Raw genomic sequence first — 27,750 nt, 5'->3', positions numbered from 1 at the left:
TTACAAGGTCTTTGCTTTTTGGTTCTGGACAGAAAGTTTGTTTGGGGTCATTTTTGTCTTCTTGATTTCACTGAGTTTCCCTCAGATTCGTAACAGTAGAATATATTATGTTATTATTTCAGACATTTCAAATGGAAAACTTCTACATGATAGTTTTTGCAATTACGTTTGAGTTCAAAATCAGTTTTACCTTGAATTTAACACTGTGAGTTTCTAAAATACTTTTTAAACTAATGCTCTTTACACTCTTTTTGAGTGGTGAAGGGAGCTCTAGAACCTGGAACTTGAAAATCCTCAGGTTGAAAACTTTTTAGGTCATTCTTAAGTAAATAGAATAGCTTTAAATACTACACATTTAATTGTTATAGCTATTATTTAGCTTACCTAGTTTAAAATACCTTAATCTTTTCTTGTGAATTTGCTCTGTATTGTCCTTGTATTGCCAGCTCAGGTTAAATGGGTAAGTAAAACTAACTTTTCAAAGCAAGGTCTTTGGACGCTATTTTGTATCTGGGTGCTGAGAAATCAGTTCTGATGCTTCTCAACTTGGGAAATCTGTCTCTGTGGGGGATGAAAAAGAATAATGTGCTGGTGAGAAATGTAGTTGTAGGATTGCCTGGAGATGGCTGAGCAGGTAGCTGCCACATAACCACTCAGGCAGCAACTTGCCTGGCAGATTTTTCTTTGTTTTACATGGTTGTCTGCAAAGTCTTCAGGGACAAGAATAATTGCCTCCTCCCTCAGTAGCCTCAGTGTTTATCTGAATTGGAAGTGTAACAAGCTTTACTTGAGATGTGATCGTAGGAGTAAATTGGAGAGGGAAGAAAAGAAATGGCAATGCAGGAAATGAAAGTAGAAAAAAGGGAAGAAAAGAACATCAATATAATTGGAAGAAAAACCTAACTATAAAAAACATGAGCTGAATGAAGTTGCCAAATCACAAGTGTGAAGAAAGGATATAGGGAAATGACAGTATGTTTGGCTGGGTGGTTTGTTTTTTTTTCTTCCCCCAATCTCAAAAGAGAGCATGGTAATCCATCCATATGGTTATTAATATGCCTGTAACTAGGAACATCTAAACAGGTCTTACAGTGTGAGGTGGCTGTTCTGAAGTATGTTTTTAAGAATTGTTGTCAATATTAATTGCAAGAAAAACAGATTCTCCCTGTTGTTTTTCAGCAAAAGCTGTGTGTTTGTTTCTGTTAGGTCCTACCTAGCAGTTTTTTGGTCAGCCCATCCTGTTAAGGCCATCTGGGAGCGATCACTGCCAAAACACTCAAGCAAACATTTTGAACTGCTCTTTGAGACTTCCTACTTTGAGCAATAAGGAAATAAGCTGAAGAATCTTTTAATATTTTGTTTTCCTTGGTGGTGGTTAGCCTCAAGGTTATTCAGCAGGATTGCTTGAACCCCCTTTAGATAGGAAGGCAGCTGGCTATTAGCAGCTTTTATTACAGCATGCTTAGGCAAGCCTCTCTGACTTGAAAACCTTCAGGCGACCAGAAACAGGGGATGTAGAAAGGGGCGTAAGATTGTTTGGCTCCTAATCTTGCAAAGATGCATTTGATTTCCCTGTTGCTTTCTTTGTCTCTATTTAAAAGCTAAGTAGGGTGAGAAATTAGAGGGAGTTTCAGAGATGAAAGGACTAAAAGATAAGGGCTTCTATGGCCCATCACTTCTGAAAATTGCCTTCAATAATGTGTCCTGCCTTCAATAATGTGAAAGTTAGTGTTTGTGTAATCTTGTCTTTATTGTTATGGAAGACAAAATGGTTCCATCTGAAGGTCTTCTTTTCCCTCCCTAAATTAAGGCGTAGGAGGGCAACTGTAAAGTTAAAATGAATCCATTAATTTCACTTGAAATAGAGGTGGATGCAGCTCTTCCTTTAGATTTTCTCTCCTTATTAATATCTTGGTCTCTTTTATTTGAAATTAAGGAGAGAAAGAAACGTGAATTTTGAGTGTGTTGAGTGGCTTAACTGTGGGGAACGGAATTCTTACCTTTGGGGACAGGGTGGAGAGACAGGAGAGGTTTCCTTTAAATGCAGTCTCCTTTTCTTCTGTGGAACAGAGAGAGCAGGCTTAATCAAATCTGGTGATATCAACCATAGGGTTGTATAGCATTTAGTCCTCTATGGTGTTTGGTAAAGGACTGAGTTGGCACAAGGAATGTAAAGGTAGGACTTCTCTTTTTATAGACACTGCAATACTGCTGTTTCTTCTAGTTTTCAAAGTAATGGAAAGAGCCCTGGAAATTAAAACGTCCTCATTCCTTTCTTCTCAAACTCAGAAAACAATAATATTTTATTTGGGGGATCCACAGAGGAATCCAAGAGTCATGTTTTTTCAGAACACTAAATCCTTAGTGTGTCTGTAGTGAGAGTTGTCTGTGTGGAGGCCAGTGCTAATAAAGGCTGCTATTGAATAATTTTCAGCATTTTTATGTATCGTAAGCTCTGTTTCATATAGCAGTGTATATGGCTTCATGGGATATACTTCCAGGACTTAATGTTAGTTCTTAGCATCTTGCAAGTTGGACCTGCTTTAGGAAGGAATTCAAGAGGGATCTGTCCAAGAACTTGACCGAGTCTCACAAGTTTGTACAAAATCTACTTTAGCACCAATTAAGACTTTTGTCAGAGACATTTAAGGCATTTAAGTTGCCTTACTGCTTTGCACTAATCTAGGTTCAAACTCTTAATTTGTGGAATGAATTTCTGATGCCTGGGACTATTAAGGCATTAGGAGGGTAACAACTATCTGACAGAGGTCTATTTGATATTTGGAGTGGATAGAGCTCTGACAACCTCTTTCTACCTGGTTATCATAGAATCAAGGTTGGAAAAGATCATCAAGTCCTGTCAGTAGCTCAGTAGCTCTCAAGAGGATTTTTGTGCCCATCGTTCCTATAATAAATTTTGCTTTTGTTCTTTTCAAAGTCATTTGAAATCACGGCTGTGGCACAACACAGTTGCACGGTTAACAATTGCCTGCTGCTTTTATATGTGCTTTTGCAAGCTGAAAGGAGGATAGAGCTGTCTGTACCATCATGGAACCAAGTGTGCTCTGTCATCGTATGCCTGTGGTATGGCTGGGTGAGGACATCTCCAGTAGCCTGAATGGAGTAGTGCAATGCAAGCTTTGTTTAGTTAGCATATACAGATCTGACAAGAAAAATTCAAAGTGCTCCCAAATTATGTATTACAAAAATATTCAGAATTTTTGTTTGTGTTTCTTTGAAGCAGTTAGACCATGGTTGGAGGTAGTAGTGTTACTGAGACAAACTGTGTAATGAATCTTAGTTTCATTCTGCTGGTTTTGGGAGGAGGTCATATTAACATGCTATGAATTTTACTGTGTGCTCCACAGTCCTGGCACCTAGGGAAACCTTGCAAATCAATGGGAGAGGATAACCAGAAACACAGTACTTTCCAAACCAATAGATGAAGTATCATGTCGCTGCAGATCAGATGTTCATTGCTGTGAACAACAGTTTTTCCATTTGTTTGTTTAATTATTTATTTAAGAAGACAATTGGAAAGTTCCTAAAAAACCTTAGGCCACTTTAAGTGTATCTTCTTGTCTAACTGGTTCAAATTTAGGACAGTGTTTGTGGAGTACTGAACTGGAGATGGAGATAATTGCTAACAACAAAGCTGTCTCATTTATCCTTGAGGCTTTTTTCTTTACTGCTGCTGCTTGGAACTGAAATTTGTCATCTCAGAGTTTTAGTGCTAGATAAGGTATAAATCTGTGACTTTGTTAAACCATTTGCGAAGAACCAAGCTTCACTTTTAAGTCAGCAACCCCTGATAAATTGACCAGTAGAGCTGAAGGCTATTTCACGTTTTAATCTTTCAATTTCTTGAAATGGTCTTTGTGGGGTAGAAAAGACAGTGCACAAAGAATGTCACAACTTCTACCCTCAGGCAAAGATGAATCCATTTATTTCTGCTTAATAGTATCCTAGGAGTATTGTATTAGTCATAACCCAGAAAACTCTACATCCTACACTCCAGTTTTGGAGGTTGCTGGTAAAAGTTTTTCATATTGAGGCTGTTTAAACATTTTATGTTATCCCATTTTTAAACCTAACTTAGGAAAATTTGCTTGTGCAGCCTCCTAGTAATGACTATAATGTCCAACTACTCTTTTAGGAATTTACTTTCAGCTCTTTTCTTGGATTAGTAAATACTGTCACTTCCACAACAACTCTACAGTTACTCTACCACGGTTTTGATTCTGCAGTAGAAATTGGGCCCCTGCAGAAGTACACACTCTTGTTTCTTCTCTGCCTACTAGCATGGTGGGTATCTTGCAGGTAAGCTGTACTTCCTAGATGCAGGACAAGTTTGTATAATGTTTGGCAAAGACTTGAATTTGAAGAGGGAGTCCCTAAAGGTGTTCAAGGCCAGATTGGATGGGGCCTTGGGCAGCCTGGTCTAGTATTAAATGGGGAGGTCGGTGGCCCTGCATGTGGCAAAGGGGTTGGAGATTACTTCCAACCCTGGCCATTCTGTTATTCTGTGAGTTTCTGACAATTTATACTTATTTCAAGGGCAGAAATAGTAATTTAATCATGGAATCATTAAGGTTGGAAAAGAGAAAAGACCTCTAAGATCATCTATCCAACTGTCAGCCTATCACAACCATTTATTCATTCAGTTTCTCCCAGTGGCAGGAGAAGAGCCAACTTTCAATATATACATCAAGTTCTGATGCAGTGGAATGTACTGGCAAGAGCTTTAAAATAATTCAGTAATGCCATTTACAAGGAGTACCTTACTCTGATTCATCTAATTTTTGAAGTTCTTAAGTGAGGAAGGAAAAGGGAAAATATTCCATATCATTCTGCGTTATGTAGATTGAGGAAACCAGTTGGTTAAGAGACAAAAGAAAAAATATGAAAGAATAAATTAGAATCATAGGTGACGTGCTTGTTGATGGAGCAGTTCACATTTGGGAATTAATGAAAAACTGAAATTTCATACCAACTTTAGAAAAGGTTAGGTTTAGTTTTGTGCACAAACACTCAGTCACTCAGACTTCCCAATTCACTCCCAATATAATATAAAAAGTACACAGTGCCAAACTCAGAATTTTGGTAGGGCTATTGTAGTGTGGTCAGCAGTGTGTGCTTGTGTTTTTATTTTGTTTTTAATAAAAACAGGATTTCCTGCAAACTCTTAAAATCATCTCAAAGCTCTGAGCGCTGAAGTCCAAGTTAGTCACCATGACTTTACTAGAGACTGGAAATAATTTTCTCATGCAGGCATAGAGCGTAAGACTGTCTACATTTTAAAACACACAGCCACAGAAACATCTTTATGATGATGACTTGCCTTTCTGAATATCCTTCCTGTGAGCAACCTTTCTTGCGACAGGACAGGTCTTCCTGAAGTATCCCTGTGAATGATAGCAGATACGCATAGAAGGGCAAAAAAAAAAAAGAGTAAGCAAAGAATCATGGCTTTGTCATGACTGAGAATTGTATCAAATGAATGGAGTCCTCAACATACCTTGAGAAGCATATGTTGAGCAATAGGGACTCTAATTGCAACAATACAGAGTATCAAAATTAGTACTTATAGTCAACAACTGTATGTTTGCATGTAATTCCTGGATTGGAATGGATATGTAGTTCCTGATGAATGAAGCCTTTAACTGAAGGATTGAAGTAAATTTTTGAGCATCCTTTTTGTGTTAATTCATTTCTGATGTGGCTTTCAATATGTCTCATCAGTGAAGCAACTGGAGACCAAATGGGAAGGTGCATCACACCCAGAGCAAGGCAGATCAGTTCTCCATTTTTAGGAATGGTTTTATTTGATCAATCTGTTAACACCTAAAGGTTATTTTCAATGAGAGTTGGCATACATATATTTTAATTGTTTTAGGATCTCCTGCTTCTTTTCCCTTACAATTTAAAAGCAAATAAAAACCTCCAAAACTTCAAAATTAGGTTAGAAATTGAATCTGACAAACCTTCTGGCTTGTAATAGTGTCTAATACCAAAAAGGATTTATTTCACTTAGAAATTCAAGTTAGTGAGTACAGAAATGTTTTTGTATTCATAAAATGAGAACATGTTATTAAAAGCTGTTCATGTCAAGAGGTAAGTGATTTGTATGACTTTAGAAATTGATAGGAGGTGATGGTAGCAGCTTTGTCCTTGTATGCCATGGACTTGACCTTGTATGCCAGCACTTTGGAAATGCTTCTTGGTGGAGGTTGACTGAGTGTTTCATAGAACAGTTGCTCTTCTTGACACCAGACTTGACATAAATTTGCTAACAAGTACTTAGCATGTTCTGAGTGTTTTGGCTTTGCTTTTCTAAGGGCTATTAACTGTAGATTTATGGTATAATCTAAGTTGATTTAATCAGTTCTTGCAACAGGACTTGACAAGGATTTGCTTCTCCAAGACATCAATGAACAATTAGAGATAAGTATCAAGATGCTGAATTTGAGACTTTATCCTGTGAAGTAAAATGCCTTACCTTCCTTGATTATACTAGAGATTGGTTTTAATTCTGAGATGGTTTACTTGGTCTATTTTTTGCACAGAATTCAGAGCTGTGATTTTACTTCATGAAAAGTTTTAATTTTGATAGTGCTGTGTATTGGCTGGGTCATGGATTTCACTGGATTTGATATGTCATTAATATATAAAGGTATTTTTGACGTTGACAGTAGTGCTTCAGCAAAATGTGGCTCAGCTGATGATACTAAATGTAAGGATGAGGGCAGCAGGCATGCAGTAAAGCTACCATGGAAAAAATCTTTTTGGTGCAGGTAGAGAGAACACAGTGTTGGTGTCAGAGTTCTTTCGACCTTTTCTCTGCTGCTGTTCAAAACAGAGGAAAAGATCTTTACCTGCAGAGAACATTCTGCTTCCATACTTGGTTATGAGAAATACATGATGCTTACAGTAAGTGACCTTGGTGCATGTGCTGCACCAAAACATAGACCTGTATTTCTTACCATAGTGCTAAGATTGACTTAAATATTTTACCCATGTTAATGAGTATTAGTCTGCTTTGCATTCCTTCAGTTGGTCAGCACGATTTGGAACTTGTGGAGAAGAACTGATATGCTGTGATGTGTTAGGGGAGATTTTTACCATATAGCATTCAGAAACTCAGGACATTGTATAGAGAGGTGGGGTATGTGGGAGGACTGTGGTTTGGAGGCAGTTGAAGAGACAGGTTTTGAATGAAGGTGTTAGGGAAACGCGTATGTAGGTCAGGAAGCAGAAAACTCTGTGGGATGGGACAACGTTGCCTTAATGAGCCAACCTAGGGATTGCTGTGATTTTAATATAATCAACTTGATTACTTTGAGGCCTTTCTTTTGTGGCTGTTTTCTAAGAAGGCTGGTTGGAGTCCTGTTGGCTGACTTCTCGAGGGATATTCAGCTAGGCCAAAGCTGGAAGCTGCTGCTGTCTGAACTAGCCGACCACATTAACAACTCCATCTGAGCATTACTTTGCTTCATGTAATTAAGCAGGAGCTGATAATGCTGTCCCTGTGCTCTAATTGGCAGTACTTTTAAATTACTTTTTCCTTTATCTATTCCTTACTCAGTTATGTTTGAAGAAGTTGGTGACTGTTGCTTCCATGTGTTCCTGTAGGCAACTGTGCAAATGGTTTTGTAATGCAGTGAGACAATTTTTTTCCTTCTTTTTTATACTCTACACTCTTTGAGTGTATAAAAACAAAGGCTATAGAATATGTACCATAGGTATCTGTTTTATAAGCATATAATGTTACAAATATTTTTACAGGAGTTAAATGGAAATTAAAAAATGTGTAATCATGGGCACAGTGGTGGTTTCCCAGTTTCCACTGTTCCCAGAACAGAGCTGAGCAAATAGAACAAATTTGAAATAGAGAGGAGAAGTGGCACGTGCTGGTGCTGTAACTTCACCTGTGTTCTTATGTCGGTATTATCTTTCCCTGTTTTCATTGCTTTGTAGAATTGACTGTCAGAAAAATGAAAACTGCTTTTTCATATTAAGATCTGGTGTATATATGTGGCAGTCTTTACTATGCTTTTCCTTGTTCTGTGAATAAGTAGGTTAAAAAGAAAATAAGGAAGCCTTGCTGCATGTGGCCTGCTTCTTCATTAAGCTAAATGTTGGAAAACATATGGAAGTAAAGGCACAGTATGCCTAATAGTACCTGTATTGAATGTGTGCCATGGAAACTAAGGTGGCAGTGACGCCATTTGAATTGAACCTATTGTAACAGGGTGGCTTCCTGTATGCAAGGCAGTACTTGCCATACACAGAGTAAGGCTTTGTTTACTGTTGCATTCTTGTAGAAAAAGCATTCTTTCCTATTTTGTGTCCCTCTTGGAATATATCTACAACTCTTGGACTGAAATTTTGTGTATGTTTAAAGAGCATAGAATGCAAGGAAACAGGAAAAAGCTTAAGATAAAACTTCTTAGTCCAAGTCACTTTGCAACACCGTCTAGTTTCTACTTAGGTGAATTCCTGTCCCAGTGTGATAAATAATTGCATGGAGGTAATTGTTTGAGTGACTATGAGCCATTTTATGATCATTTGAAATTGTACTTCATTTCAATCAAGTGAAAATGCCTAATATTCCCATGCACAACTTAGTGTTTGGTGTTTAAGAAACAAACAAAAAAAAAAACAATATTTTTGAGTACCAAAGAACATGTTAAAAACTCTTGCTAAATTGATGGAGCACATTTTTATTAGTTGGAATTAAAGGGTTCCTTAGTAGTTTCTTGTCGTAGTAGCTAATTGCTTAGAGCAGGGAGAAGATAATGTTCTGTTTTGTATGACTAGTTTTACCTGTGATGAGACCTTAACATATGACTTAAGCTCTGGGATGCTGTAGTCATGCAAGCACACAAAGTTTGGGATTCACCACCTCTAATGTCATGTATTTAACCCACTTACCTTAGGCTTCCTTCGCAATGCAGAACATAGGTGTTATTCGCCTCTTTAAGTTTCTCAAATGAATTGCATCCTAACCGTGCTCTCATATGTTCCATTCTAGTTAGTGGAGAGTAGGGTGACAAGGCCAGATGTTGATGTTTACATCGATGTAGGTGTTGAGGTGACTAAATCTGAATTATCTGCCCCTTTAGCATGTCTAAATACAGCACCATCTCCTAAACTTGAATATACCTGGAAGTTATATCAGCTGTGAACTGGGAAGAGTTTCTGCATAGTTACTATTTAAATCCCAACATAAAGATGGAAAATATACAGTCTGATTGATGGTTCTGTACACATACTGCTGCACGAAAATAAGTGCAAAACAATGCAAAACACTGGTACAAATCAAGTGTGTGAATTGAGTACCGAGGTTTGAACTTGGATCACAGTGCAAGCTGCAGTGCAACTTTAAATGTGGTACTTTCATTGGAGAAATTGAAACCGGGCATTCTGCTAATCCAGAAAGAAGTAACTTTAAGAGTGTTTAGTATGATGAAAGAGTGGTACCAAGTTAGTGATGTGCTGGATTCTGATTGTTAGTCAAACTATTTTAGTATGAGTTTGAATTGATACCGTCAAAGCTTACTGCATGTTAGTGGTTTTATTTTTGTCCATGTGAGCTTTTCAGAGCAGTCTTAATTAATGGCATCAAGATATTGTGAATAGTGTGCATTTGTTATTCATTAGTTTGGCAAAGCACGCTAATCACATACTCAGAAGATGAAGTAATCATTCATTACATTTGTGTTTTCATTGACTTAAATAGTTTTGTGAATGACAGTGAAGGTATTTTCCAGGGTTTTGTTTTTTCTTTTCAAAACAGATAACTAAAAGCTCCCGAAGTTTTGTGATTATCTTTTAGAGAGGGCTCACTGAGTTACTTGACAATCCAGCTGTCCTCATCCTTTAGTATGAAATAGAAAAGCAGCTGAACATCAGTTGCTTTTTTTTATTACTACTCTAGTGCAACTGGTTACTTAAGTTACCACAGATGTTCAGTTCTCAGGGATGGGGGGAGTACTCCATCAAATAACCTGAGAATGTAGGCTACTCACAGAAAGTTGGGGAAGATTAATGATTACTCACCAGCCTGCTCATTACAGCTCCCTCGGCACTGAGCGTGAACTCGTCATGCCAAACTACTTGACTGTGCTTGAGATTCCAGGCATAACTGGCTGGGTTTGAAAGACACTCAAGTCGCATTTAAAGCTGACAAGTAACTAATCAGCAAGAAAAGGAAGAGAATGTTTAATTCATGGATATGTTATGGTACAACAGTCTAGATTCCAGTACTCATGCTGAGCTGTATCTCGCCTTTGCTCTAGCTCTAATCACTGCAGCTCTTTGGTGGGAAAATGATGGTGACCAGAGTAAAGGATTTGAGAATATGAGGTATAGTAATGCTTGGACAGAATCCAAAAAGTTCTTGTTTGGTTTTGAATGTGGCTCTTGTTGGCATGCTTAACCTTTTGTTGTTAAACTTTCTGTGCTAGCAGGTCATTATTGTGAACGCATGACTGTCCTAACTCTTGCTTTGTTTCTGTAGTCATATTGATCAAACAACAACATGGCAAGATCCCAGGAAGGCCATGCTTTCCCAGATGAACGTTACAGCTCCCACCAGTCCTCCCGTGCAACAGAACTTAATGAATTCAGCATCAGGTAAGCAAAAACTGTTTTTGTGGAGAAGGTCATACAAATTAAGATACTGCTAGCTATTTTAATCAGGAAGATGTTGTGGGGGGGGAGAGGAGTTGAAATCTCACAGTTGTCTGTTTATTTTTAAACTTTAAATTTGTGAAGAATGATGCATCAAGCAAGGAACTGATACTTGAGGTGAGAGAACGTATAATGTTTGCCAGCAAAAAGCATGCTGTAAGTTTTGGGTCTGTTTTATTTTTTTTTCAAGTGGATGATTCAAACATTTGAAGAAACAGAATTCCTGCCTCTGTTTCTACTGACTGAAAATGCTGTTAAACTGATTAAAAGAATTTTCATTAAATTACTTCCATTTTGCTTTAAAGCTAGAGTTTCTGCAATGTTTGGTTTTTATGTTTTGTTTCGTTTTCCTTCCCTTGCTCACTTACTATGCTAAGCATATTGCCATTCATTTATAATTCCCATGTTGGTTATGGACATCTTCACTTAACAAATAAAGCAAACACCTGGAAAGTCTTGTTTAGAAGTAAAGTTGTTTTTTCTTCTTTTCCAATCATTTCCAAAACAATATATGCTGATTATTATTTCTTCAGCTGGGGAAATCAGATGTCTTTTCTTGGAACATAGAATAGTTTTTCAGCTGATCTAAGGGAGTCTGTTACTAGACAGCAGGAAGGTATGCTTATTCTTACTGTAAAATCTGCTACATGTTTACATAGCTTTGTTGTCCTGATGGTGCAGAGAGCAAGCAGATAAACTTGGTCCCATGCTATTTTTACTGCTGCACTCTTCTCTATGCTTTGTCACTGTCTCGTCACTGAGGTTGACATGTTATTCATTTTTTTCAGTCTGATTTTGTCATGTGTATGTCTGCTTTTCATGTATTTCACAAAAGTTATTCTCTGGTGCTGCTTTTTGTTGTCCGTTTAGACAGCTTTGTTTCATGCTGCAATTCATACGCTGTAGACAATACCAAAAGATTAACAGGCATGACCAAACTGTGCTGTTCATGACTGGGTGTTAGATGGAAGCTGATCAAACTTTTTGCTGGCTAGGCCAGAAGGTTGGATTATCCTGGCACAAATGAAAGAGTTCTGTTCAGATTCAGAAAGTCATGATTCAAAACAATTAAGCTCTCAGTGTCTAATGTGAAAATACAATCTCTGAGTATTGTTCTTTCCTGTATATATATGCCAAGAAACCTGAAGCAAAAGAGAATGATATGTTTTCGTAGGGATACATCAGAAGAACAGAGAATAGGAGAAAGGAAACAGCTCGCCTGGTCTGTCTTGCCTTTGGTTTATCTTATTTATACATAAACTAGTCTATTTGAATATGCTAGTCTATTACTAATATAAATTCTGTATTTTAAGATGACTCCTCAAACCTTCCATTGTATTATAGTATTAGCAGAAAAACAATGTTGATAGTGAAGTAGGATGTGCTGTATATACTTATAAAAGAAAAAAAAAAAGAAGATCCTTAGGAAAAAAAAGTAAACAAAATGGTTTGTTTTAAGGGGGAAGAATCTTTGAAAAATAAATCTAGTAGTCAGTAATGAAGGGCTATGCTAAAAAGAAAATCAAGAAATTAAAAGTAATTGATTGATGCAAGTGTGTGAGCAAGTGAAACTTCTGTATATTGTTAGTCTAGCAATGTGATTCCATGGGTACTTGTTTTGTTGAGGCAGTGTTATTTGGAATTGGATCTTGGGAGTGCACCCACTAGTGCTTAACTTGATTGTGTTTAACAAGTGTTTTGGATTAAATAATATTAAACTCGTATTTATTGTATGATTCCATTTTTGATACCTTATTTGGTAAATCCTCATGTACAGTCTTTAACTGTATATTTGTTTCTACTGAAGCTGCTTATACTTGGTTTTGTCACTGTGTACTACTGAGTTTATGGTGGTTTGTGCTTGCTTGATGGCCTCATAAAGAGTGAGAAAAATGGAAAAATCAAGTAACTCCCCACTCAGCTCAGTGGAATTTAAATCTGACAGCGTCATATAGACATAAGGCTCCTTAATGTTCTAATTTGGCAGTCTGGCCTCGAGAACTGGGAAATAAGGTTGAGACCTCTTCAAGTCAGAATTTTCCCGTTCTGAAGTACTGCTGGCAGTGAAACGTGCCCTAGTGCTGAGAGAGCCTTTCATGAGAGAGATTGGGAAAAGCAAGTGTAAGGCCTGGGACAGCTGGAGGTCACTGACTTACAAAAAAAATGTCCACAAGAGAATGTTTTTCTTTCTGTGCATCCTTGTATGGTGCTCATTAATTGTAGCCCTTCATCAGAAGCTGCAGACCAATCTTTACTGTATTTAATTGCAGAATGTTGTAGTAGCCTGCAAGTAAAATTGCTGTGGTGAAATCTGAAAGCAGGGGTTTTTAGGAATTGCCGTGAGAGTCACTGAAGGTTATATTAGTTAGAATTAAGAATAGGAAAACAAACTGAGAAGGAGGGATGGAACAGAACTTGGAGAACTGTTGTCTGCATACTGAAGGTAAACCTGTTGGGTTTTCTGGGTGAGAAGGATAAGTGGGGCTCGGGAAGTAGGAGAGAAAACATTTGTGGTAAGGATGAAGACAGGTCAGCAGTGTGTTTGAAATTGAAACTGGCACAGGGAGGATGTAGATTAGCATGAGATAGAGTTTTTTTAGGGGCTTTTTCACTTTGTGGATGGACTGTTTGATGAATGTTAGTAAGCATAAATGCTCTACCACAAGGCATCAGTATGTGAAAGGGAGGATGTTTTTGTTTTAGGTTCTTTGGTATGTTTTTGTCTCAGCTCTACTGAACCTGGCTCACTCAAGTAAATTGTGCAATCTACTAAAATGTTTTGTGCCGTTTGTATGGAGAAGCATAGTGCTTTTTTAGATGACATTTGTTGTTTAATCTTCTGCTAAATATGATTGCATTTTCATAGTACTAATGGGAAGAAGACAAGCTTGTTTTTCCAACAGTGCGATATATATAGAGAAATTGGTTTAGAACTTTCTCATTCTTTTCTGTTTTTTTTAACCATTGTACCTTAAAGATACTGCAGGAAAAGTGATATTTGTTCTATCTTGATTTATTTATATTTAACACTAAAAAAATGTACAGTTCCAACTAAAGTGAAATTATGCATCTGATTATAAACAATGCTTGCTTCTTATAATAATTATAGTTGATATAAATTGAATAAAATAAAGTGCAATTATATACTTCCCTTCTTCAGTTACTTTTATTTTCTTGAGTCATGCTTAACAGCGCTGCTTATTTGAGCCTATTCTGCTTGCATGCAGACAGCGGATCATTGGATCTGGAGCAGATTACCTGTCTTTGTCCTCGTCTTCCCTTACACTGCAATTTTGTATTGCCTTTCCTGGTGAAAGTTTGTAGACCCCGTGCTATTTCATGGACTCCTGAAGTTAGGTTGCAGTGCCACATTTAAGATTGGTTAGGAAGATTAACTTTCAAAGTCATAACTTAAGGTCGTCTTGTGTGCTTCGTGTTGCCGTTGGTTGTTTTTCCCACTGCAGGGGGTAGAGAGAAATGTAGCAATAACTAAAACTAGCTCTTCTCATGGATTCATGCTGCTTTCATTTGTGGGCTTCCATTCTGCGTAACCAGTCATACTACAAATTCTGCTTTGTGTATATTCAGCATTGCATATGGTCTGTTGTGAAATCCAAGTTTCAAAGTGTCTACATGACATGAATGTTTCATGTCTTCCTTACCATTTTTAATAGTAGCTTTTTGTAAGCTGTACTGGGTTGACAGAATGAAGTTGGACTCCTGGTAAATTCTGTACATTTTGATATCATTTTTAAAAGTTTGATAATTGCAGTGGTGCCATGATTTCACAGAAGAAGATTAGGAAGGTTTGTGAAGGTCAGTGTTTGCATATGGTGATTCTTGCTGTTGGTGTTTCAGTTCTTTTGTTGTCTGTGAGCTTTTTTTTTTTAATACCTAGAGATGCTATCTAATATGCATTAACCCTGTGATTAAAATGAAGTTTTATTTACATTTATTTTACACCTGCACATCAGAGACTGTAACGACTTGTGAGATTTACTTGGGATATCAGCATAGGTTGAATTTATATTATGTTTTTGCTTTAGTTATTCTTTCTGTTGCTTTTTATCTGCCAGCAGTGAGCTCTGCATTTTTATGGCAATGATGGTATATTGAGAAAGTGGAATCAAGAATGGAGACACGAGCTGAACAGAGACATGCACAAAGACTTTTAAAATTACATGTACTTATGTTAAGTTACAGCGATATATAAATATTTAGTTAAAGAGGAATGCCTTATCAGTGGTTTTCTAAAGATGGCTTACATTTGGAAGTTGGAATCTAATTTATGGATAACCATGTCTTTTAAAATACAGCAGTAAATGGTGAGTTGAACTAAAAGGCTAGTCTCTTCCTTTGCAACTAACTGCAAATAATAGAACTGAAAGTAAGTTTGTAGCTGTATTCAGTTGACCAAGGAAGCATCAAACAGAACTGGAAGGATACCATGCCACAAGGATATCATAGAATGGATTGGGTTGGAAGGGACCTTTAAGATTACCTAGTTCTAACCACATTGCTATAGGCAGGGACACCTCCCACTGAACGAGGTTGCTCACAGCCCCATCCAGCCTAACCTTGAGTGCTCCCAGGGAGGGGACATCCATAACCTCTCTGGGGAACCTCTTCCAGTGTCTTACCACCCTCACAGTAAAGAACTTATTCCTAATATCTTGTCTAAATCTACTCTTCCAGTTTAAGGCCATTTCCCCTTGTCCTGTCGCTGCCTGCCCTTATAAAATGTCCCTCCCCAGCTTTCATGTAGGCCCCATTCAAGCTCTGGAAGGCCACTATTAAAATTCCCCCCCCCAACCCTTAGGTCCCCCCCAGAGCCTTTTCTTCGCCAAGCTAAAGAGCCGACTGTTTCTAACTGTTCCCGTTGGATGTTTATGAAAGTTTAACAAAAGACTGGAAAAGTACTTGCAAGAGAGACCCTTTGACATCTGGTAAATAGGCAGACGCTTCAAGACCAGGTTGGATGGGGCCCTGGGCAACCTGGTCTAGTACCAGATCTGGAAGTTGGTGGCCCTGCCTGTGGCATTGGGGTTGGGACTTGATCCTTGGATCACTTCCAACCAAAGCCATTCTATGGCTTTGCCTCAGGAACTCATGTGAGATAGCTGGAGGCCAAGCAAATTACAGCCTCTATACTTTTTGGTTCTGTATATGCATTTAGTGCTTCACTGAAATTATGGAGTCTGATAGACAGCAAACAGCTTTCAGTAAACAGCTGCTGTTTACTGAGCAGCAGTAAATGTCCATCTACTCAGTCCAGGTGCCTGTGCTAAAAAGATTGCACCCAGCGTGGCTATTGTTGACTAACACCGACTGGAGCAATGCTGGGGATTCTGTTTCTGTTGAGCCTTTTGGGAAAACATGGAGATGCAGGAATTTTCATAGATGTTCTGTGTGAATGTCTGCTACTCTTCATCATGGTTTTTCGTTTTTCCTCCATTACTTGCTGTAATGCTGAGTTTGTCTTGACAATCTTTGGTATCACAACTGCTCATAAAACTGAACAAATTACAGAAGGCGGTACTCATCAGTTTTCAACATGCAGGGACAACAGCAGAAACATGTTGTTTTACCATTACAACACGTAGGGACAACAGCAGAAAAATAGGAGCATATTATGGGCTAGGGAAGAAAGCAGCATAGTGCCTAATGCCAAAAATTTTCTAGGAAAAACATTCAATTTCTGCAGCTGTTGGTGGAACTTAGCAAGGAGGAAGCATAGTTGCTGTGGCAACCAGGTGAGCAGGCAGACCTACAGCAGATAGAGAACCTTGCCTGCATTGGTTTCTGGGAAGCTACTAGTCATCAGATCATTGAATCTAATAAGCAGTGTTCTTCCAGAAGGTAGGTGGACTGATCAGCTCCTGGCATCCTGCTTCAAAGGCATTTTATTCTTATTTGCTGCAAAGAAACATGCAGGACCAGAATACGCTTTACTCAGTGTTCAGCAGGACCTACACCCCAAGGGTAGTTGTGTTTTTCCTAGAGCCAGCTGTTTTTCTGGCTTTGCATTTCAAAAGAGATTTTCTTGCTGAGTTTCGTCTCCTAGGGGTTTGTGGCTTTGAAGGACTCTAGGGAGAATGGTAGTGAGAAGGTCTGCCCACACGGCGAGGGTGTTGGGCTTAGTGGTCAGCAAAAAATGTTGGTCCTCCATCTGCTTCTGCACTTGGATCATGTGTGGCCTGTCACTGTGTGCCTGTGTATTTTATAAAATAGCATCCGATGGTGCAGTTGGCTGCTTTGTGAGTATGCTAACCTAGCCCAGGATCCTGTTATACTGTGGATGTGTTAGGATTTATGAATTTTTCAGGGTTGTCACCCTTGCTGTTCTGCTTACTGGCCTAAAAGCTGAGGTTCCGCTGTTACTTGTATGCAGCGTTTAAAGCTTTGTGAGCGTTAGGGGCAGGAAGGGAATATCCAATGGCTAGGGCGCTGTTTTTCCTCACATGGCAGCCTGTAGCTCTGATTGTGGAGTGCTAGAGAAAGGCATAGCATTCTGGGCCAAAATAGAAGAGTTAGAGATAGAAATGTATTATGTAGGGGATTTCTTGGGCCAAAGACTACAGTAAGAAATTCTTGTCCTTGTTATGCCTTGGGGTATTACTGGAATGCAATGATGATTTTGCTCTTTTAATTTATTTTGTTTTAAAACATTCCTTCAGGAACATCTTTTGAGATTAACCAAACAAATCTAGTCCCTGCCCCCCAAAGCTTTAAGCAATGAAAATCTTCAGCAGTAATTGGAGTATAGAGCAGTGTGGCAGGCAAAGAGCTAATGTAATTTGAACATGGATGTAGTAGATATTCCAGGCATTTATTTTAATTTTGTGTATACGTACTTTGAATCTTGTGTCTGAAATTTTAAGACATAAATAAACACAAACATTATGTTGTGCAGAATGGTTTGTTGGTCTAAATCAGGCAGACAGATGGCTTTTGGTAGTATGTTGTTACATCATGCTGAGGAAAAGTGAGAAGAGAGACTGAAATATGATGGTTTTCTGGAACAGCTCTTGTTCTAATTTCTGTTACATTCTTAATGTTTGTAGTGAATCTTTTTGTTGTGTCATCTGAAGATGGTATTTAAATGTAAAGAAGTTCAGGCAAGATTTTCCTGCATCTAATTTAGGTATTTTTAAAGTACGTATCTATCTGATTCTAAAACATGTATTTTTAAAGCACCTGCCAGACAAAATGGGGTGAAGGTAGCTGAGAGAATAGTTTTCATTCTAACGCAATACAGATGGAGGTGCATGATCATATAGAGACAGGAATGAGTGGTTCCTGAACAGCACAGCAGCAAAAGATTGTTTTCTCCAAAGCTGCTTTTGTAACATAATGGAAACACTTTAGAACTCCGTATTTAGACATTAGCGTTGGACTCCAGTACTACGCCACTATGTATTTCCCTTTACCCTTTTCTAAATGTAGGTGTCCCCGAGCGTGCCTTCCTGCTCATAGAGGGATAGCACTGCTGGTCCTGGCACTTTGTCTCCTGCTTCTGATGTGCTTACCTTTACTTTTTTGTTGCATTTTTTTGCCTTCTGTTCTTCAGGCTTGTGTTTTTGTTTGCCTAAGCCTTTAACGCTTTCATTGCAACTCATGGTATGAAGTGCAATTAAGGCTCGTCACTTCCATTTATTTATTTTTAACTGTTTGTGAAAAGTCAGAGAAACAGTGCTTCAGAGTCTTGTCGTTGTCTTGCTGCTGCTGCTGACTCTCAATTACTAGATAAACTTTCCCACACAAGGTGGGATATCTCTGTGCTTATGCTTTTTTTCTGGTGCTGTTTTCATTCTGGCAGGCTTGACTTATTGCTGGTTTTGCACTGTAATGTCATAGCAAAAGGAAGTGTCAGAAGCATACGAAAAGACATAAATTATAAGATAAAACTCCAAATCCTAAATCAAAATGATGATAGAAGTGCTCTTTGTTCTTTGATTTTTCCACCCACCACTTCTTTGTCCTTATCCTAGAAATGCTAGACATAAACCTGAAACTCTTTTGTTTCATTTACTGTTATATATGTAAAATGTTGGAATTTTTTGTAGATCAATTTCAGCTGGAGCAAACAAGAGTCCACCATGAACTCCTTCCTTCTATATTGCAGGCCCACTCCCCGATGGATGGGAACAAGCTATGACCCAGGATGGAGAAATTTACTACATAAACCATAAGAACAAGACAACATCTTGGCTAGACCCAAGGCTTGACCCACGCTTTGGTAAAAGTTCATCTCACTTCAGAATTTTTGATTCGCTTCAGTTCACTTAGCTTTAATTTTGCAGTCATAGTTTGAAAACTCTTTATAGTACAGTATATATACTATAATATAGTATAATATAAAGCACATATTCTAATTTGAAACATAGACCTTATTTAAATCCTTTTTTTTTTAAAGGAAACATAAAGAGGAATTAGTACATATCCTGTAGGAATATGTCACCAAAGTTTCTAATGTTAGGGGTTGGGATTTTGCCATATGATCCATACAGTTCCTAAACTGGTGGCTTCAGAAATGATTTATCTAAACACGTTCCTATTAGTGGGTGAACACAGTTTCAGCCAAGCTCATTCTTCCCAAAGACTTGCAAATATTTGCAACAGAAGAGATTTTTAATTCCCAAATAAATAAATACTTTCCTTTGTGCTACCCTAACAAGGACATTGTTAAGTAATAATTCATTCTATTTAAATACACTTGAAACATATACCAGCTTATAATTCCAGCTTGTCACAGTGATGATTGTGATGATACTTTGTTTTAAACCATGCAGAAGGAAGTATTGAGTGGTTTCGACTTTAATCCTCTTTTTGTAAGGTAACGAATATTTTAATTAGACTGCTATTACTGAAAATAGAAATAGTAACTGAAATTAGAGATCACAAGGTTTGGATGTGAGTATTTAACAAAGCAGAACCGGTACCAACTTTTTGCAATTTTTTTATCTGTATGAAAAGCAGAGCTGCAAGCACTTCAATAAAATATTGGCACTGCTGAATAGAAATACCAGCAGCATATAAACTCTAAACTGGTTTCTTAGTCCAAGTAGTTGTTCTGATGCATTTAAGGTGGTATTACAACTTCAGTTTTTGTTTAAAGTCATGACCTCTGTATGTAAGCTTTATTGAATGCATTAATTTTCCCTTAATTTGTTTCCCTAATAGCTTACTATTTTCATCTCTTTTGGATTTTAGTTATTTTTCCAGAGACGTGGAAGAAATAGTAGGGGTTAAAAAAAGAAAAGAGAGAGGAAAAAAAAAAAGAGATCACTGTGGTTTTCAAGCTTTAGTTTTGGACTCAGTGCAACTAAATGAAAACAGTGTGCAGATCACTGAGTAGGTCAGGCTGAGGGGATACAAAGCCTTTGAAGCTTTACAGGGGTTGACCTAACAACAACTGTGGGCCCCTTTTGGGAGAGGCATTAACTCCATGAATGCCATATAAACACAGAGCTGCAAAACTCAACAGTCACTTTTCTGGTTTTTAGGTTGTTTTGTTTTGTTTTCGTCTTTGTTTTTCTGAAATGGTTGTTAGCAGTTTCAGCTTCTTTGTTTTGTAGGTTTGAGCGCTCACATTAGACATCCCTTTGCACTTAGAGTAAACACTGGATTGTCACACTTTGTTTATAAACTGCTCTCCAGTTTGTAGACAGGTTGAACCACTGTGCAACTTGAGCCAAAGGTGGGGCTTATATTGAAGGTTGTCAACTTTGGCAAATGTCCATCTTGGCTTTAACAGCAGTCAGAGCTGCAAACCTGTTTGCATGTTGCAAGAGGAGCGTGTGGGTAACTTGCAACTTCACAATTACGTAATGTGTGAGTAAGGCTGGAAAGGAAGCAGTCATTTTGAAAATCGGTGTTGCCTTTTGCATTCAAAATGGTCAGGTCAATTATATAAGTAGTCTTGCAAGATAAGCATTTTGCTTTTCTTTGCATTACATTGCAGTTTCAAATGATGAGCCGGATATAGCAACTGGAATTAAAAAGGAGCGAGGGAAAAAGACTTTAATTGAAAAAAGTCATGAATGAGATGGATCTTGCTTCTCAGAACTATATTCCAGTCCTGCAGATGATACAGCCTAACCTTAAGGGTGAAAGGAACCTGTTTTGTACATACTGAAACTCCATCAAATGTGCTGTGTAGTTAAACTGCAAGAAGTTAGAAATATCCAAAAGACTGCATAAGGGTTTCTTGCTGCATAGCTTCCCTTTTTGGGCCCACTGTGTATGTGTATCCCAGACAGGCTTGAGTACATGCCAAGGCTCTTTATTTTGTGGTCGGACTTTTAATCTGTTCCAGACCTTTTCAGTCAAAGAGCTCAAGTGTAACTGAAAGGGGCAGGAAAGGAAGAAGAGAAAAAAAAAAAAGACAAAAAAAAAAGCATGTGAGCTCTTCTGATCTGGAGTGACAGCAAATAGAGACAAGCTGCTAGCTGCTGTTGAGCTTGAAGGAGTTTTCCTTGAAATCTGAAGTTGTACACATTGTATTGTGGTTTATGTTTTTGTCATTTGAGCCAACAAAATGGAAAATCTTATTCCTGATGTTTTCGCACTTGTGACCTTCTTAAGCTACTCCAGTAGAGAAGGAAAATCAGTTTGACAGAGCTAACTTACCGAGCCTTGCATTTATTTCCCTCATAGAGATCTCAACTAATATGTGCTGTGACCCCAAAAAGAACATGAATGACTCAGGAGTTTACTTTTCAGTGCTTAATGTGTGTTGAAAATCCTCATTCCTACATCATAATTTTTTTTTCTATCAATGTGTTTTAATGTATGGGCTTGGATTTAGTTTTTTTTTCTTTTTGTTTACTACTAATGCTTCCTGAAGGAGGGTGACTTCGTCTTGGTATTTCTAAAGATTTTGATCATTATCATACTAACATTAAGTGAAAATGAGGGGAAAAAAAGATTTTTCATTTGATAGTGCCACTTTCACTCATCTGAAGAACCACTGAAAACAAAGGTGTTGAATGGTATGGGCAAACACGCTCTTCTGTTTCAGTATTCAGAAACAGGGTTTGAAGAGTCTTTGCCTTTTCTGATTCTGAGTTTCTAAGTCCAGGGAGACCATTTTTATTTCTATGTATGTTCATCATCAGATGGCAACTTTGTATTCATCCTTATTTTCTGTAGTAGGTGTGCATATACTCCTTTTAAAAGCGGTGCTGGCAATTTTCCATTAATGTGGCTAAAAAAAGAGGGAGGAAGGAGGATCAAGTTTGAGCAAATTATTTTAGGCAGACACACCTATGGATTTAACTGCTGAAGAGAATTTGGATATTGCATTCATGTGTTTAAAACAGAAATAAAAGGATATCACTGATATGATTCCTGAAGCAGTCTTTTAAGACTAATGGATCAGATAAGAGTTTTGGTGAGAATATCCTGCTATGGAGCCAGGCTGGTCTAAAATCTGATTCTCCAAGTAGGAGATAAGAACTTCAAATCTGTCAGAATCAGACCCAAGTCTTGGATCAAAGTGGGCTTGAAGTCGTCAGCTGCACCGCTTAAACTACTCTAAAGTCTTGTGGCTCAGATGTTGGTCTTCCAGGTTTACATATTTGGCATCAGAATAATTTTGAGGTAGGAGAAATGACAAGCTCTCATCTTTAGTCCCTTCCTAGATTTTAAAGGAGGGTCTTTTCCTGCCAAGCACAATCATAAAAAGATTAATGGAATCAAAGAAAGGGGGATGGGCAAGGGCTTCATCAGGCCTGTGTTGGCAGCATTCTTTGTACTAGTGGAGCATCTGGTACAAACATGCTGACCAACCTTTCTCAGTGTCTTTGTAGGCCTCTTAGAAAGGGGCTCCATGTTACTACTTTTAAGGTTGTTTCTTTAAGAGAACTGACCAGATCATTCTTGTATATGATGCAGCTTTGCCTTTTACCAGCTTCCACTGTTGTCCATTGGTCATTCTTCATAGATCCTGATGTTTTTCTTAGGCCTTCCAGATGATGCTGATATGTTTTCTTGGTAGTTAAAGAATGTCTCAGTATGAAGCTAGGCATTCTAAGTTGCTGGAACTGGTGAAGTAGATGAACATCTGCTTTTTCTATAAAATTAAATTTCCTAGAACCACTTGGAAGTTTGGAATCATTCAACTTTATTGCTACAGGTTTCCAAGAATTGGCTTTAGTATCAAATCCCGTTAAAGGGATTTTAACTGTTACTTCAGCTTGCAGATGGTAGGACTGTTTTTTGAAGCACAAGTAGAAATAATTTGCCTTTGGAGGGTACCTAGTTTGAAAAATGAGATGGTGAACTTGAAGTGGAAAAATACTGGAAACTGGCAATTGATTTGTCTGTCTCTTTAGGGTTGACACAAATCTTAATTTGAACAGTAGTACTCCATAAGGGTAGTTAGGCAAGCCTGTCTCCAGGAGTTTAAGTAAAACACAATATTCCTTCAATTTTATTGTTGTTCTATTCTGAACTTCAGTTTTAGAGGTTTGTTGCTAGTGATCAAATTCGCGTTAGGTATCCCAGTCTCTTTCCTTTTGTTTTTTTTTATTATGTCAGAGCTGCCAAATGGGTTATTATGTGACCTCAGATAGAAATCCTTGCCTCAACATTTTTATCACTCTCACTTAAGGATCGTGATAATAATTTATGGAGATCTCTATGAATTTTGGTTGAGGGGGAGGGGATAGCAAGATGGTGTTAACATCATTATGGAAAGTGCCACAGGGGCTCTGTATTCAGTAGCTGATTAAACTACTCAAGTAGGAAAAGGAATAGTAGTGGTGATTAAGTTTGGAGTATAAGGTATACACATGGGTATTTTCTGCTTCTTTCTTTTCTAATGCAAGAACATTGTGTCTTTAAAACAAAGAAGAACTATGAAGAATTACTGACCGAAATTAAAAGTATTCCATAATGCTATTTTGTTATCCCTTACTTGCCTAACACATTGTTTAGTACGTGTTTTTTCTCATTGGTTTGTCTTGTCTATGATTCTATGATTGTCAAGGCTAAGAAAAACTGCTGCCATGCTTCTTGTGGCCATTGGTCAGAAAGAAGCCCAAACCCTCTGTCTGATCACAGTGGCCTTTCAGATTTTGAGTTTGAGCTCCGCCTTCTATTTTCGTACAAAAGCAACACGTGAGCCACAGTTGGTTTTGATCTGCAAAATCAATGACATAACCTCTTTACGTGCCCTGTCACTAACACAAAATGGATGTTACTCATCTGAAAGGGCTGTTGTTATTAGATTGTTCCATACTTACGTTTTCCAGAAGAACAATTTAAGGACGTCACTTAGGATGGGGGAAAGACTTACTTGTTTTGTGACGCGTGTCAGAATGTGTTCATTCTGAGCAATATCAGTTTTCAATGAATTAGTGTCTTCTATCAAAGTAAGCACGTGTGAATCTGCCAAGGCAGACGAAATTTCACTGGTAAGCACCCCTTTGTTTTGAAGATACTGCCCTTCTAAAATGGTAGTGATTGTCAGTGGTTGTTAGTTGTTTATCACATATCAGAAAATTAAATCTTGTTTTATTCAAAAGCAGTATGTATGTATTTAGATATCTTCACTGAATACAATTCACTGAATATATCATTAAATCTGCCCCCAAGTATTGTGTGAACTAGCTGATGTAGAATATTTCACATACTAATAAAAATGAAAATGAGAACCCTTTCATTGAGGATTTCTCAGGGCATTAGGTTTTACATCAGTTTGTACTTGCTTTTTCTCTTTCCTCAGAATTATTCAAAGCTGTTTGAGAAAAGAGATTTGTTGGTAACGATATCTTTATGCAAGCATAAATAAAGTGTACTTCCACTGTTGTAACTAAAACAGCTATGACAGTAAAAGAAAACAGTGCTCCTAATAATGTCTTTTCTCCTACTATATTCTTTGAGCACTGCAGTTCGCATATCTCTGTTAATGAACACAGTGTTAGAAATGGAAGATGTATCAGATCACTCATTTGAACAGATCACTCATTATCTGTGATCTAAGTATATATACAAAATAATTATATACTCTATATCTAATCATATATAATCTAAAATTCAAAGAACTGTCAGCTTTCTTCTTTCCCTTTTTGAATTCAATCATGTTGAAACATGATTTCAGTTTCTTTTTTACAGAAAAGTTTTATGGTAGAGATTTAGGGAAAAAAGGGTGTAGATGGTTCTACATGTTTTACACAGCGTGTGTGCACTTCAAACAGCAAACAGATGATTTGAAGGAAACCTGCATTAAAAAAAAAAAAAAGCGATATAATTTTGCAAGAAATTGTATGGAAGCTTGTCTTTTGTTTTAATTAACCCAGCAAGTATTGTGTGGAAAGTGAGCAGTGAAACTGTTCACCGCCTGTTTGTATATTCTTTGCTGATTGAACTTTGGTCTAAAATGCAGACCAGCTTTGATTAAATACGCCTTGTCACATCTTCAGTTGAAAGGGATGGGCTTTGATCAGCTGAGAGTCCTGCACTATGCTGTCTTCAGGGTTTCATACATACAACTTAAATGGTATTCGTTGAGGTCTCCTCATAATGTGTCCTATGCAGTGTGTCCCAAGCAGTTCTTCCACTAAGCACTAAAAATTGTGCTGTCAAGTTTCATTTTGTATGTAGATTTAAAAATAAGGTCAAATATTAGGAAAATAATTTCATCTTAAGAAATTTTAATTTCTCTTTAAAGAATGGAAAACATCACATATGTGTGTACTGAGCAGAAGTTTCTTATAGCTATTTATGCTATTGCTGAATCTTGTTTAGATTTGCTCTTTGGGGCCAGAGGGTGGAATATTTCAGTTCTGAATCTGATAGGAGTTGAGCAAAAGAGTGTCATAAATACTGCTGTTGTGGGAAGAGAGCTAGATCCATGAAGAATAGCATTTTACTCCTAGTGAGTCAGCCTGGAGATCTTTGTGGTGCTAAATCAATCATGCTGGTGCACCTCTGCATTTCAGGATATAAAAAGACTTCTAAGATTTTTATCAAAGGAGAACAAAAGAACTGCGATTTGTACTTTTTATCAGTGGCATTGTAATGATAGAAGAGGAAACTGAAAAATATTAATTTTATTTGAATACAAATAATAAGCAGAATTATCAATCCACAACTTGGACACGCTTCTCTAATAGATGATGTTTTCATCTGCGTTTATCTTATTTTAACTGGTAGTCCAACTCTGGAGTATGTGAATACTTCTTAGAATCATGGAATCATAGAATGTTCCACATTGGAAAGGACCCACAAGAATCATTATCAAGTCCAACTCCTGACTCCATTGCAGGACCACTCAAAATCCAAACCCCATGTCTGGGTGAGAGTGTTGTACAAACACTCTTTGAACTTCTGCAGGACTGGGGCCATGCCCACTGCCCTGGGCATGTTGTTCCATGCCCACCCTCTGGTGCAGACCCTTCCCTCACCCCCAGCTGCCCTCCCCTGACGCAGCTCCATGCCGTTCCCTCAGGCCCAGTCGCTGTCACACAGAGCAGAGCTCAGCGCTGCCCTCCGCTCCCTGTGAGGAGCTGCAGCCGCCATCAGGCCTCCCCTCAGCCTGCTCTGCTCTGGGCTGAGCACACCCAGGCACCTCAGCTGCTGCTGAGTAATAGAGCAATACAGTATAAGGACTGCAATGCAGAAACGTGTCTTGTCTGAAATTGGCACAGGGCCTCCAGTACAGGAAGGACATGGAGCTCTTGGAGAGGGTGCAGAGGAGGGCCAATAAGAGATGATCAAGAGGGCTGGAGCACCTCTCCTAAGAAGAAACGTTGAGGGAACTTGGGCTTTTTCAGCTTGGAAAAGAGAAGGCTCTGGGGAGACCTCATTGTGGCCTTCTAGTACTTGAAGGGAGCATATAAACAGGAGGGGGAACGGCTGTTTATAGGGGTGGATAGTGATAGGACAGGGGGAATGGTTTTAAACACAGACAGGGGAGGTTTAGGTTAGATATTAGGAGGAAGTTTTTCACACACAGGATGGTGACACACTGTAACAGGTTGCCCAAGGAGGCTGTGGATGCCCCATCCCTGGAGACATTCAAGGCCAGGCTGGATATGGCTCTGGGCAGCCTGGTCTGGTGGTTGGCGACCCTGTACGTAGCAGGGGGTTGAAACTAGGTGACCATTGTGATCCTTTTCAACCCAGGCCATTCTATGATTCTATGAAGTATCTCTAAAAAGAGAGCAGCTTTAATTACTTCCACGAGTCATTCTCATAAATCTTGACAGTAATTTTTTTTTGTCACAGCTCTTTTCAGTTTGAACAGAGGATTTTTGCCTCTGTTGCAGCGGAGCAAACTCATGTCATTCAAAAACCTGGCCATAGCTAAAAGTGATCCACAAAAAAACTGTGTAACTTCCAAGTGAACCTGAAGGGGAAAAGTGCTCTTCTCCAGTTCTTTCTGCAAAAATACTGATTCTGACTTAAGGACAGTAAATTTTATAGCTTGTCCAGATAGTGAGATTTTTTTTTTATTGTTTGCTTAAATGAATGTGAGCGTCTTTACATTTAGAGATAAAAACTAGTTTTAGTTTTCATGAGTGGAACGATAAATACAAAAGGAAAGCCATCAAATATTCAGCTGTGTCTGTTAACCATAAGGGAGCTCTGCAGCAGCCATTGCATGTATTTCTGCGTAAAGGAAAGGTACTGTGTTAATACAAACTGTCATTGTCCTGGGACGTGATTTAAATTGGCATGGGATCTTGGGAGAGAATTAGCTTTTTTATGTTGGAGTTGTTACCAGTGTGCTGGCCTTTTCTTTCTAGCACCAATGCCTGGTAATTATTTCTCTGTTGTTTTTTTACATTAAGGATATAGGCAGTGGCCTAAACTCCTTTCAGTAACTGTCAAGTATTATCGGCTACAGTATGGTACAAGCATTGCCTGCTGAGTTGAGTTGGGATATTGTGTTAACATTTGAAAATTTCTAATTCTTTATCTGTTCCCAAAAGCAGATTGCAGCTGTTACGATTGACTGCATTCTGCAGAATGTAAATCTAAGCCATATTATAGGACTGTGAGATCGTTTTTACTGTCTTAAGTTGCCCCCCCTCCCTTTTTTCT

At 38.2% G+C, this 27,750-nt stretch overlaps 1 protein-coding gene across 2 annotated transcripts in view; it reads left to right on the top strand.

The window, feature by feature from the left end:
- The window catches only part of LOC104917587 (transcriptional coactivator YAP1-like), a 47,892-nt gene extending 28,893 nt beyond the window's left edge, over window positions 1-18,999 (top strand). The window contains exons 1-3 of one of the 2 annotated variants that reach the window (XM_019612239.1): window positions 10,217-10,368; window positions 10,523-10,638; window positions 18,821-18,999. In XM_019612239.1, coding sequence (XP_019467784.1) covers window positions 10,232-10,368; window positions 10,523-10,638; window positions 18,821-18,984 — 417 coding nt within the window. In that variant the 5' untranslated portion in view covers window positions 10,217-10,231 and the 3' untranslated portion in view covers window positions 18,985-18,999. Of the gene's footprint in view, window positions 1-10,216; window positions 10,369-10,522; window positions 10,639-18,820 lie in introns of those variants that run through there. The other variant, XM_010729011.2, reaches the window with a different exon arrangement.
- The last annotated feature ends 8,751 nt before the right edge of the window (window positions 19,000-27,750 follow it).

This window comes from Meleagris gallopavo, chromosome 1 (assembly GCF_000146605.3).
Source record: "Meleagris gallopavo isolate NT-WF06-2002-E0010 breed Aviagen turkey brand Nicholas breeding stock chromosome 1, Turkey_5.1, whole genome shotgun sequence".
Classification (NCBI taxonomy): Eukaryota; Metazoa; Chordata; class Aves; order Galliformes; family Phasianidae; genus Meleagris; species Meleagris gallopavo.
Note: the sequence above shows the minus strand (reverse complement) of the source record. Positions and strands in the feature narration are given on the sequence as shown.